Here is a 14,716-nt window from a genome sequence, read left to right on the forward strand (position 1 = left end):
ACTCACTCCTTCTTTCATAGACTCCACTTAAACTGGCCCTCACGATTGAGTCTCAAGGAATCATAGTCCTATTGGTACTTACAGTTAGGCCAATCTGTACCCGTTCATCAACATATCTATCTACTTACATCAATCTATTAAACCGACCTCATCAAAATCGGTAGTCTCATCGTAATTTAACCTATGGTGTTTCGCTATCCGAGTCCGCGAATCCAAGCTTTTAAAAACTCGATTGCTCTTTATACCATGTTTCTTTTCGACAAGCTTTCAGTGAGATCTTATGAGACTGACAGATTGTCTGAGTACAAAAACTGACTTATCTCATTCTTTACGATACTCGAATATAACTTCTTGAAAAGGTTGAGTTTGGCAACTACCTCGTTGTCTATAAATAGGCTGTGGAGCGGGTGGTCGGTGACATCATTATTGTGGGTAGCACACTGTGTAACATGGTACATCACTTTTGTGATCAATGCACACCGCCTTTTTTCTCTGTCCAATAGATTCAATGTCTCAATGGCCGATTTTTTTTGGTCAAAACCGGATACGCTGTACTCGCCCTACATTTAGTTGCGCACTCGCGCTTTGCTTGGCTCTAGTTCCATTTATGCGCAGCTCCAGGTCGATGAGGACTGTATCCAGAGGGTGTAAACATTGCTGCAAGTTTTCACAAGCCTATTTGATTTGCAACGGTACGTCAAACAAAGAGTGTGCGCGAGTGTTTTAATTATCTAACAAAAGGTAGCCTTAGTTAATTTTCTATTAAATTATAACAAAAAGATATAGTGATTTTGCTATATTAAATGGCTTTTATGAGCGGTTCCTTAGACACGCTCTCGTTATCTCAAAATACATTCAAACAATCCTATCTAGGATTTCTACTAAATGTTTATTAGTACATTTCCTTTTGATGGTGTGTCTATCGATAAGTTCTCTCGTATAAATACCTAATTACGTAATTGCCTCTTTTTCGGATGATACAGCCATTATTATTATTTTAGCAGAAATAACTGGAATGAAGTTAAATCTATTATGAACAAATACTTGAGGACTATTGAAAATTGGCATACAATAAATAAAGGACCCCGCACTATCCTTATGGGAAATGGCTTTCGGTCAAAATTTTTGAAACTCAGCTATTTGGCAGATCTTGGCACATAGATCAAAAGTGTCCATGGGCTCAAAGCTCAAAAGTTGATGGTTCAGGATGTACAGGTCCCCGAAGTTGAACTTCGCAGGATATTTTATACACAGTAAGAAATAGGTGACTCGGGTTTTTTAAACTATGTATATATTTACGTACGTGCATATACTTATACATGCTTCAGTATCTGATATTAGGCTGATGTCGTGCAAATCCAAGATACCATAAAACACTAGCAACATGCGCACATGAACCTAGAGTACGTGCACCACTTTGGCAGGTACAATAGTAACCCAAAATCGGTTCATCACCATTTTCATTCTGCTGGTCGTCGTTATTCTGGACTTGATATGAGATAAATATCTGATGCCTGACTGCATTGCGAAACCTTGAAAATAGTCGTACTCTAAGAAAACCTGGTTCATTGATGTTTTAATCAACTTCGAAGTGCTCATCATTGTCTCTAACCAGTTTATCTTGAATATAAGACGGAGAAAGCTTGATTTGATACGTTCTAATAGCTAAATCTTGCAAGTAGTTCAATTCCAGTACGGGAAAATCCGCTATTTCCTCACCGTCTAGCGGTGCCCACTGTCCATTTCTTCTTGTCAAGTTATCAACTCCGACTCTCGCTTGCACGATATTGGGCATCCTTTCCGCGGGCTACGTAATTTTGATTTTTTATTTTTTTGTAGCGTTATGTTGGTACTCATGCCCCTTACTTGTGCTGACAAGGTCGGCCATTTTGATTGTTTAGTTAATTTTTGACGCTGTTTTGCTTGGATGTGTTTTGGCTCGTCTTCGGTTTTTGCCTATTTTAAAAAATGGATTAAAGAATCTGTATCAAATTTTGTGTGAAAAACAAAATAAAGCGCGCGGACGCATTCCGAATATTGACTGTGGCATATGGTAAAGCTACCTTGGACCAAAGTAACGTTTATCGGTGGTATAAAATGTTCTGATGGCCGAGAAGTTGTGAATGACGAACAACGTGACGCACGCCCGTGCACGTCAACAACAGACGAAAACATTGATAAAGTGAAGAAAATAGTATTGCCAATCGCCGAATCACCGTTAGAGAAGTTTTTGAGGATCTAAATATATCGATTGGCTCATACCTTTCGATTTTAAACAATGATTTGGGCATGAGTGGGGTCACCGCGAAATTCGTGCCAAAACTGCTCAATTTCGATCAAAAACAGCATCGCGTTAACATTGCTCAGGAGATGTTGGACTCGATCCATGACGACCCAAATCTGCTCCAGCGGATCATAACTGGTGATGAATAATGGATTTATGGTTATGATGTCGAAACTAAAGTTCAATCATCCCAATAGAAGCTGCCGCATGAGCCAAGACCGAAAAAAGCGCGCCAAGTTCGGTCGAACGTGAAGGTTTTGCTCACGTTTCCTTTGATTACAGGAGCGTGGTGTATTATGGATTTTTGTCACAAGATAGTACGGTCAATAAGGAATATTACCTGCAAGTTATGCACAATTTGCGCGAAGCAATCCGCCAGAAACGTCCGGATTTGCGGAAGAACAAAAATTGGCTTTTGCACCATAATAACGCTCCTGCTCAGACATCCTTACTTGTGCGTGAATATTTGACCAAAAACAATTCAGTAATGGTGCCGCAGCCACCATATTCCTCAGACTTGGTGCCTTGTGACTTTTTCCTGTTCCCAAAAGTGAAGAGGCCCACGAAAGGACGACTCAACACCACGATTGAGGAGATAAAGATGGCATCGATGGAGAAGCTGAACAAGATCACAAAAAATGATTTTTTTAAGTGCTTCGAGGATTGGAACAAACGTTAGCACAAGTGCATTATATTCGAGGGGGATTACTTTGAAGGGGATAAAATAGATATTCATAAATAAATAAATAATTTTTGAAAACATACAAAATTCGCGATACTTTTTCAACAGACCTCGTATTGGGTTATTGTTCACACTGACCAAAACAGCCAAAGAACTTGACTTATAACTAGCTACTTAACTCAGTAACGAGAAAACTTATCAATTTAGCAGCGTAACAGTCTTAACCGTGGCTACATAAGCTCAGTTGAAAATTAACCTAAGAAATTAAGCTCAAGGTCACAGGCATTCACCGAAGTTTAGCAGACATTGCTTGAAATATTTTTCACTGAATTCTGACAGTGTCAGGTCACTTGGCAAAAAGAAAAGGATTTAAGTTAGAAGTTTATAGGATAATCTTACCGGATCCCATATATGATTCTTCACGTAAACGTATAATTTCCCACTATTTCTGATTTCGGAGTCAAAAATTGGGATTCTATTTATAGAAACAAGATTGTCTTTCAGAACATCTCGAAAATCACATTCACTACGTGTATCTCTGCAAGTAGTTGTAAGATATTAAAACCTGCAATCTATTAATGGCAACTAAACAATATCACCGCCCTTCAAATCACAGAGAAATATAACTAATATAATAATTATTTTAATTATAACATTTTTTCCTAACAATGTTCATTAAAAATAATATAACAAATGTATAGCAATGGGTTTTTCTTGCCTAATGTATATCTAATGCTAGCACCAAAAAATTATAACTAAAACAACTTTTTTTCCGACATTTTCATAAGTTAATATTTAAAATCTAGTTAATATAATTTAAAAATAATCCATAGATCAAATTAACATAGAATCCTGATGATGAAATATAATTATACTAATATAAACATTATTATTTTTATATATACTTTCAAAATAACTTCTTCAGTAAAAACGATGATTTTGATATACTCAAATTCTTCGAGACGTGTAAGAATTTCTTTCATTGGTTTACTTTGTGATTTTTTTGCCATGGCACATATTCCCACCAAAACTTGTTTTCCTTCACCAGAAAGCTCATTATTAGTCGACAATCCATCCTCGCTATTACAGGCATTTATTAGTTCACCCTGAAACAAAAGTATATGTAATATGTAACAGTTTTGCGAGATTTTTATCTACGTCTATGTCGTATTCATATAATATAAATTCAGATTCATAATACTAAAATTGATTTGTAAAAAATCAGCTCTTTGTAAATTAACCAAAATATTCAATAAAATGACTTTTGGTGAAAAAACGAGATCATGAAGTAGATTCATTGTATTGATTTTAATGAAGTTAACATCTATATTTAATATTCTAAGGAATCCAAAAACATTCGTAGCGAAACGTTAATATTCAATGGTCTAAACTTTTTATTGGTCAATTACACAGGCCAACAAAATTTGACAAAGGTTCAGAACCAGAGACCAGACATAATATATTCCAAGGATTTTGATACGCTGAATCCAAATCCGAGCACAGAATTGCGCCAGCACGTCAGGATTTTGAGATATCCTAACCTAAAAGTGCGAAAATCACGTATTTTGGCTATATTCAGTACTTTATAACATTGCGAATAAATTTTTTCATGCAAAACTAACAACGGCATCTGAAAAGCAATTCTTATCGTACAAAAGCACTAACAATCTTTAGTTTATGTCTTCTTTTATCGTCAATTGAAATGTACTACTTATCAATTGGTTTATACGGCAACGCAATAAATTTCGACTATTATAACTCAAATCCCTAATCTTGGAGCATTGTAACCTGTGGGGGAATAAACCTAGCCCACTTAACCCTAAATTCTTTAACCCCCGAGCCCTGTGACCTTCGATTAAATAATCCCCGTCCCCTTAACCCTAAATATTTTAACCGAAGAAGGTTATAACAAGCGCGGCAATAAAACCTGCCAACTTAACCCCGAATTTCTTCACCTCGGAATCCTGTAACCTGCGATACAATAGCCCTAGATTCCTTGTGGCGCAAATTACTGGGCTCAGGCATTAAGGGATTTGCGTAACGGCATCGAAGGTTATAACATCACAGGTTTCAGGGCTACAGGGTTAACGGATTTAAGGTTAAGGGGGCAGTTAAAGGTTAAGGGGTCGGGGTTTTTGGGTTAACGGATTTAGGGTTAAGGGGGCAGTTAAAGGTTAAGGGGTCGGGGTTTTTGGGTTAACGGATTTAGGGTTATGGCCACGCAGATTATAGCCTTCTAGAATATCTCGGAATACTGACATGCTGGCGCAATTCTAAGCTGGGATTTGGATTTAGCGCATCGAAATTCTTCGGGTGCGTTATGTATAGTTTTTGGTTCTGAAGTTTGTCGGCCTGTGACAGACAGACAAATATTAGAATTAAAAATTTAAATAATTTGTTTAAATAAATTTAAATGTACAAATCTGATATCAAACTCGTGACTAGTAACCCCCAAAACCATGGAAATGTGGTGCAGCTTGCAAAAATATTCTATTATACAGGAATTTGTTTAAAGAAATTTTTTAAATAAAATACATTTTGCAAATCTGATATCAGATTCATAACCAGAGACCTCAAAAATCAGCAAAAGTACGTGCAACTTGCAAAAACATTGAGTCTTGCAACATTTGTTTAAATAAATTGTTTAAATAAATCTAAATTCACAAATCTAACATCAAACTCGTAATCAGTGACCCCTAAAACCATGGAAATGAGGTGCAACTTGCAAAAGTATTCAATTGTGCAAAAATTTGTTTAAACAAATTGCTTGAATAAAATAAGTTTCGAAAATCTGATATCCGATACGATCAGCGGAATCAAAAACCGTGAAATCTTTCATTCGTTTTTGAAATTCTGTAGATAGATGATGTAGAATATTACGTAACTTGAATGATTGTATGCTAAAGCTGAGATAGGTGAAAGCTGAGATAACTGATTTTGTGACATGCTAATCCTTCCGTGTTAGAGATCAGGTTTGAGTGGCGGGCTAACGGTTGAATTTCCTGTAAATGCTATTATCTTATTTTCTTCTACTTTATTTATTATAAGAATATTTATCATAAGAACATTTTTTATCCTCTTTGTTATTTATTATAAGAAAAATGAGTTCCACAAGCCCTTGTGCAAGAAAAATTGATACATTTTGTTATGTTTGTGGGAAGTTTGAAACAACTTCTTATCGACGATCGATTAATGATTCAATCAAAACTCTATATATGAAATGTTATAAGGTTCCGATCGACAATTTAGATAAGACATGGGTACCATCTTCAATTTGTAATTCTTGCAGACTTGCTATGTTGAAGTGGGATGATAATAGCAGCAATATGACTGTTATTGAACCGACCATCTGGCGTGAGCCCAAGGACCATGAAACTGATTGTTACTTCTGCTTATGTAATACAACGGGTTTCAATAAACAAAATTGAAATAAAATCGTCTACCCTGCGGTAGCGAGTGTAACACCAGCCAAAGTAGGAAAAGTAAGTAAACCCGGAAAAGAAGTTGGTTCGGCAAAAGTTGAACCGATGGATATTGATACAACTGAAGATGTCTCTTTTGAAGATAGTTCTGATGACGAGAGTCCTAAGCTTTTTGACCAAAGTTCGTTAGATGATTTTATTCGAGACCTCAATCTTCCAAAGGATAAAGCTGAACTCTATGCTTCAAGACTCCAAGAAAGGAAGCTATTATTACCTGGAACAAAAGTGTCAATTTACAGAAACCGAGAAGAGGCGTTCTTAAAGTACTTTACAATGGAGGATGTGATGGTGTACTGTAATAACATCGAAGAATTGGTTAACTTGTATATCCAAGATTTGTACAAGCCAGAAAACTGGCTTCATTGATTCTTCCACAGAAAGTCTCAAAGCTGTGTTACTACACAACGGAAATGAGTATGCGGCACTTCCTGTAGGTCACTCAACTGCACTAAAAGAATCATACAATAGTTTTCAATTTCTACTGGAAAAAATAAATTACAAGACTCACGATTGGCTTGTTTGTGGTGACTTTAAGATGATAAATCTTATAATTGGCTTGCAGTCGGGAAATACCAAATTTCCGTGTTTCCTCTGCCTTTGGGACAGCCGTGCAAGAGATAAGCATTGGGTAACAAAAAAATGGCCCACAAGAACAGAATGGAAAATAGGTTCTCATAATGGCGCCTACGTAGATCTTGTTGATAGAGAGAGAGAGAGAGAGTATTACTGCCACCACTTCACATCAAATTAGGTTTAATGAAACAGTTTGTGAAAGCCTTGAATAAAGAAGGTAAATGTTTCAATCATTTGAAAGCCACATTTCCCAAATTGAGTGATGCAAAAATTAAGGAAGGCATTTTCGTTGGGCCTGATATACGAAAACTCATGAAAGATGATACATTTATCGAAACCATGACTCTCGTTGAAAAGAATGCTTGGTTGAGCTTCAAAGATGTTATAGAAAAATTTTTAGGCAATAATCGAGACCCGCAGTTTGAAACTATTGTGTCCAACATGTTACAGAATTTCCGAAAAATGGGTCATCTAATGAGCCTTAAAATATACTTCCTTCATTCTTATTTGGACTATTTCCCAGAAAATCTTGGAGCATATAGTGAGGAGATGGGTGAACGATTTCACCAAGACTTTAAACAAAAGGAACAACACTACCAAGGAAGGTGGGACGAAAAAATGATGGGCGACTACTGCTGGTCATTGAAAAGGGATGATAATAACCCTACTAGTCACAAACGTAAATCTCTTCAACGGTCGTTTGAAATGAAGCGCCAACGTTTTCACAAAAAGAAAGCATAACATCACAGAATTGGCGGTTATAGGTTTAAGAATATACATTCTAAAGATTGTCAGCTTTTTAGTGTAACCTCTCTAACTACATTGGAGCTTAGGTTGAAATGCTATGGATTACAGTCCACTTAAATTTATTTGTCCTGTGCTTGATCCTCACTGCTCACTGCATTTAGTTTAACCTGTTGTGAGTTTAGCGCTCGCAGATCATAGCAAACGTAAGTTCACCTGCAAGTTATATCGTACTCAATATACCTGTTACGGATTATAGCGCGCTTAAATTAACCTGTAGCAGGTTATAGCGAATTTAGGTTAACTTGCCGTGATTTTGAGCTTGCAGGTTATAGCGCACTTGAGTCAACAAGCCGCGTATTATAACGTACTTAGCTTAACCTCTCGCGAGTCATAGAGCGCTTAGGTTAAATTATCGTGGTTTTAAGCTGAGTGTAGGTTATAGCGCACTTAGGCAATCCTGTCATGGTTTTGAGCTTGCAGGTTATAGCGCACTTAAGTTAATCTGTTGCTGGTTCTAGAGTTATAGGATTTTCAGTGCATTTAGGTTATAACCATCTGCCTTAGCCTGCCCTAAATTTATAGCTGCCATTTTAGAGTGCATCTAATAAATTCACCTAGATTCGCCGTAAATTAGTACAATGGTAGACCTTTATATGCTGGTGTAAGTTTTTCCTACTACTGAAGATTGCAAAAAAAAATCAAGATTTTTCATACTCCAGTATAAATCAATTGATAAATGGCACATTTTAATTGACGGTATCTCTGCTGGAAAAAGACAAAAAAATCGGTAATGCATTTTGTCGGCCAAGAGTTGCTCTTTCAGATGCCGTTGTCAGTTTTGCATGAAAAAATTTATTCACAATGTTAGAAGGTACCGAATATAGCCAAAAAACGTGATTTTCGCACTTTTAGGTTAGGATATCTCAAAATCCTGATGTGCTAGCGCAATTCTGAGCTCGGATTTGGATTCAGCGCACTAAAATCCTTCAGGTGTACTATGTCTGGTCTCTGGTTCTGAAACCTTGTTGGCCTGTGTTATTTACTGAGGGCTGACTTTTTAAAAATCGATTTTATTATCATGAATGAGGAAGAAACTTTATAATCCGGTGCAAAATTTTATAATTCGAAATATCAATCGATATTTTAGTACATGACAGAGGTATAAGTCTAACCCAACTTGAAAAATATTTAGAAAATTTTTTATACTTCAGGACAATATACTGCAGATTTTTTATTAATGAAATTTCATGTTGTCATATAATTTTAATAAAATTGAGTGAATATTTTGAAACCACAAATTATCCTTTGTCTAATAATTCGAAAGGAACTTTTTATGATCCACGATATTATATTAGACATCTTTCTTTTAACGCTGCCCAGGAACAACAACGTGAACGCAGGATATTTATGTTGCCTTCTTGACACTTTATTAACGTGAATTCTCTTGTTCTATACATTCTGAAAAGTTGTTTGCATGTTTTTAAAGATTGATTATTCATACTAGCTGTTGAAGATATCCTCCAATAACTTCCTGGTAATAATCTACGGTGCTATGAAAAGATTATACAGCATATAAGATCTGGTTGAATAATATCAGCTTTTTAAGGAATGCGGTTTCTTAATTCACTGATGTTTTGATAAATTTGAAGTTCGCAACGTTCGAAAGCAACGAAAAAATAAAAAAAATAAAATCGATCTAATAACCAAATTTATCCTTCCAGATTGATAATACATTGGCATATAGGCTCCTTAAAATGATCGCTCTATATATTTTTACACCCGAAACTACCCTTATAAGAATCCATTTGCATCATAATATACGAAATTTAACATCAACTACTGTTCAGCCGGCAGTTGAGGGAAAAAGCCATCGAACAGATAGTTGGTACAATTAACACTCGTAAGCGCTCTTTCTTAATTGATACCTTTTTATGATTACCGATTTATATTCATTAGCTCAGTAATGTTCGCACGCACCTTTATCGATTGAATGACCAGTCAAACTAAAGAGACGTTCGCTTCCCAACACTTACGACAGCACACCATGCTAGGAAAACGTTATCTAAGGGCACTCACAGTACCAACGCGTTGACCCTGGGCATTGCCCTACTGCGTTGCCCCTAGTTCAAATGATGTCACCATTGAAGAGGCTGAAGCCCGATGATTGAGTACGGGCTGAAGGGCCCACTGGTCAATGACGCCACAGTAGTTACCAAATACGTATGTCCTCAACTAAGATCTTGTTGAGCCTTAGTCCTTCAGTTCAGCGCTGTCGGTCTGCAGAAATCTTAGGCTATTGGCGCACCTGCGCTCGCATCGCTCACGATCGGTTCCACACGATCAATTCGTTCATACAGATACAGCGTACACATACCCCATATACACCGAAATACTCTTTCTAATCGAGAAAACAAGGCGTTCATACACGGGTAAGTCCAGGCGTAATTGAAACACATCCGTGAAGAACTATAATCGAAGCGACGCGGTCACTCACAGTTCGGCACGAGGTTGTGCGATTAAGAAGGCTGAGCAGAGAGGGCGATCTACAGGCGACAGATTTCTGAAAGGAACCGAACTGACTGCTCTTCGTCCTCGGACACGTTGGCACGGCAGAATCCCCACTCCTCTTTGGGCCAGATAGCGACATAACCGAAGAGGGTTAGAGTACACGCGCGTCGTCCCATGTGTCGCTTTCACCGATGCACCGGTTTTCCCCGTCGTTAAGGTGTAACGAAACTTGCTCGTTATCAATTTTTAAAGGTGGGCAAGTGAGACGCACTCGGTTATAGCAATCGAGGAGGAGAAGGAGGAAAAGATGAAATGTAATTAACTAAAAATCAAATCATTCCAAATACCGCTAAATGAACATACCATATAATTATAATTATTACAAACTTTACAAACCCTCAATTTCTAACGAACACAACAGTGTTATAAACATGCCTTAACCCTATTGAACACAACGGTGTTCTAAACACATATTATGTAATACAAGAATGAAGAACAAATTAACTAATTTACCGTGCTTACAAAAATCTAACCGATATACAGAACGTGTCGCTTGGCAGGTGACCGCCTTGACAACAAACCGACTTAGCCTACTTATACTAAGAGAAAAAGGCTGCCCGGCGAGGGATCGCCTTGACGGTACGCTACCTTAACAAAATTAATACCGACCGTAATTAAAGCAGGTAGCAAGGCGTGTACACGTCCTGCTACCTACCTGACCCTTACACCTACTCGCTGTGTCATACCGCTGAAGAGAGAGAGAGAGAGAGAGAGAGAGAGAGAGAGAGAGAGAGAGAGAGAGAGAGAGAGAGAGAGAGAGAGAGAGAGAGAGAAAGAAATAAGAGAACGAGCCTTGACCTTACCGATGCGAGAACGGTCGCTGGGCAACTCTTCGCCGGCTCCTTCCGGGTAGCGTCCTTGGCAAGATACTGGTATTAAGGCACTTGTCCTTTGTTCTTCTTGGCTTCTTGTCTCAGCTCTTTGGCGGCGTGTGCGTTCGACTGCCCTCTGCACTCTGCACTCTAACTAACTGCACCGCTGACCGACTAAAAACCGTCAGCACCGCTGATCGACTTAGAACCGTCTAACCGCTTGTTCGCTTTCGCAATCGAGAGCTTCTTCGCTCGCTCTTTCTCTCCCCACTTAACCTACTTATTAGGCGGCGTGCGACCAATGCGACAATTGGTTACGCGTCGCGCACCTGCCTAATCCTGCGTGGGGCACGCACGCCCCTCACTCTCTCTTTTTCTAATACCTCTCTTTGTCGTCCACTTAATGGCTTCGGGCCGGCTCGGCCTCGCTCGGCAAACTCTGTCGGCTGAAACAAAGACCATGCATTAGGTGCATTCTTAAATGTGCCTAAAGCTGGTCACCGCGCCTTGCCGAGAAAGAGGAAATAGGGGAAAGATACCAACAAGAACAAGCGCAACGCTTGCTCTCGTCACAAAGGAATGACGATGCGCAAACCCTTTCTCTTTGCATAAGAGAAAGTGTGAAAAGAAAGTATGCGGAGAAATCCGCTAGCCATAGCAACCTTTTATGGAACGCATTAGGCACGAAGACACCCCTACAGCCTCGTATATCAACTGTATTGAAGACATTTTCGATGTTATCGTTTATAATTTTTTATAAACCCAAAATTATATTAAACAAACATATTTTATATTAAAACTAGGTTCTACTAGAAGCTGTAGAAAATGTTTTGCGGGTTGCATCCCCTATCAACCACCCCTAGAGCCGTGTCATTATGGTGCTCTCACGAAATTTTTTAGTCTTTCGTCGTGCGTTTCTTATTAACCATCGCTGCGTCTCTTTTTTCTCGAGCGGTTATGGAATAACACTATAGAGAGTGTGCCTCTTCCACTATATACCCTATAGACTGTTTCTTAACCCAAATAATTTATATCCTTGGATGCTGGGTTAGGCTGGATTACGTATTTTTGATTGTTTTCAACTGTATTTTTTGAAATAGGTTAATACATAAGAATTGCTGTAGTAGTTTTTTATATATCAGATTAAAAATAATGACTTCTTTACTCAACGTTCGCAGACATTATTGATATAATTATAATATAATAATTTTTAGGTTTCTCGGAGTTCGGAAGGAGAAACTATTTTTTTTCTACACGAGGCGTCCCTATATGTGCTAATGTAGACGGTAAATATTTTGTACGAAGAAAATTTTTCATATAAACATGCTACTCTTTAAATATTAACGAAAAAGATCAATTAAATATTTTTTGAGTATTTAGTAGTTAGTAAGAATGTCATGTCCCAAGAATAAACTAAATTTTTTCTTAGGAGAGGTATGTTTAAGAACATTTGCTTGCTCAATGGTTTCTGATACTATTTCCGTGATATAAAAAGAGTACTTCCCAAATTAATTTCACTTTTATTCAAGACTTTATTCATATTTTGAAATAATTAAATTTAGACATATTCCTCTTATTACGTAATTTCTTATAGCTTAATTCAGTTTTTGCTAAGTACGTTTATTTATTTCTAAAGAATTATAAACTTTATAGCTATAAAATATGTTACGTTCATCGACAAGTCTGTTACAAATGTTTAGAATTTCAAATTATTTCATAAATGATTACATTTAATTTCAACATCTGAAATATGTATATATCAAATGTATGGTTTCAATATTCATTGAAAGAATTTATAAAAGTGATTTAGCGATACAGCATCGCACCAAGGTACGATTTTTAACGATATTTTTGTTAATAACTTTGAAAAAAGTACCTTTACCTATTTTTTTTATATATTGCGAATGAATTGAATAAGTTTTATTTTGGAAAAGTTTTGCGGATTTTTAAAGATGTTTTGCATATTATTTTTAATTAGACAGTTGAAAAATATTGATCTCTGCGTATTTTCCCATAAGAAGTTAATTTTTACTATTTATTGTTAACAAACGATATAGAAAACTTCTTTACAATTACGCAAAACTTTCACAACGTAATGGTTATTCAATTCTGAAACGATTGAATCACTAAATCACTTCTATAATTTTTTTTAATGAATATAAAAATCTTACATTTCATATATACATCAATTGAACGTTGACTGGCAATGTAGTTATAAAGAATTTTGAACTTTCGTAAATGAAAATTCGTAAGTTCGAATTTACATGTCCCTCAGCTATCGTGGTTCTAATTTTTTATAAATAATCAAATAAGTTCTGCAAATTTAGATACAACTATAAAGAAACTAAATAATAAGAAGAATTCTTCCAAATATTTTTTCTTCAATATATCAATAACTTCTATAATAATAATGAAATCAGTTCAAAATTGCTCTGCTCATTACACGAAGTCATCACTGGGGACCACTGAAGAAGAGAAGGTTGTAACGGTCCTTTCTATGAGCTCTTCTCTTATTTTCACTGTATTACTGCAACCCGCTAAACTCGCGAATTTACGTCTATAAATTAGTATATTAAACGGCACTACCTCACGTATTATATGATTGTATTAGAGTAAGAGTTCATGACAATATAAGGAGCGTTACGTTATTCTACGTATAGATATAATAGTTTTGTTATTCTACTAAAATATGTTAATTAAGAGTAATTTTGATGAAACGAAGTATTTTTTATATAAATTTTAGGGCATAGATTAAGATTATTATCTTTTCAAGTACTTTTAACGATTGAATAGTATTGAATTTTAATGTGCAAATTGAATTTATTTATAACTTTGTAAATATTAATTGTCGTAATAAAGCGGATACTCGGAGCTCAAGATGACTTTCTTAGAAACATAAGTAAGAATTCGTTTCATTAATAACTACTTAATTATTATTGTTATCAATAAATAAAAAAGTAATAATTTATTTAAACAAATAAAAGTATATGAATCAAAAGCGTTAATTTTGTACATAATGATGATATTGTCAGAATTATTATTAATTTTAATTAGCCGATTTTATATTTATATTATAAGATTTTGCAAAAAACGAAAATTAATTATTACTCAGATATTATTAACTAATTTAAGTAATTCTTATTTGTAATTATATCTACAAGCGACAAATTATTTTTATACGCAAAAATTCTTATTATTTTATTGTAAATTTTGCGCTATTGTATTAAATATCTTCGTTAGTTAATAACTTTGAAATCATGTTTATATTATCCATATCAATTTCTGTATTTTTTACATGATTTCGATTTTCGTTAGTGCTGTCTATTTTATTGTAAACAAGACAAAATGATTTTGCACACTTGCGTAAACAGCTTGAAGAGGACTATCCTGCGAATACAGGCGGGAAAATCTGTGTATAAATACGCTGATTTTTGCACAGGCTGATATTCTCTCCTAGCCTTGCAAAGTGAGCGCTCGAGATTGAATAAACTTGGCTTATACCTAAGTTATTTCTCTCTAGTGATTAGCTATTATTAAAATATGTTAATTAAGAGTAATTTTGATGAAA

The 14,716-nt window shown here is 36.0% G+C and overlaps 1 protein-coding gene across 6 annotated transcripts in view; it reads right to left on the bottom strand.

Moving 5' to 3' along the window:
• The window catches only part of LOC131675209 (inositol hexakisphosphate and diphosphoinositol-pentakisphosphate kinase-like), a 650,144-nt gene that overhangs the window by 540,004 nt on the left and 95,424 nt on the right, over positions 1-14,716 (bottom strand). For 5 of the 6 annotated variants that reach the window (XM_058954120.1, XM_058954119.1, XM_058954118.1 and 2 more), the window contains one exon: positions 3,872-4,072. The exons of the other annotated variant lie outside the window; for it this stretch is intronic. In XM_058954120.1, the coding sequence (XP_058810103.1) occupies positions 3,872-4,072 (201 nt within the window). The remainder of the gene's footprint in view (positions 1-3,871; positions 4,073-14,716) is intronic. 6 annotated transcript variants of the gene reach the window in all.

The sequence above is a fragment of the Phymastichus coffea genome, unplaced genomic scaffold (assembly GCF_024137745.1).
Source record: "Phymastichus coffea isolate CEN01 unplaced genomic scaffold, Cenicafe_Pcof_1.1 PCOF00017, whole genome shotgun sequence".
In the NCBI taxonomy this organism is placed as follows: Eukaryota; Metazoa; Arthropoda; class Insecta; order Hymenoptera; family Eulophidae; genus Phymastichus; species Phymastichus coffea.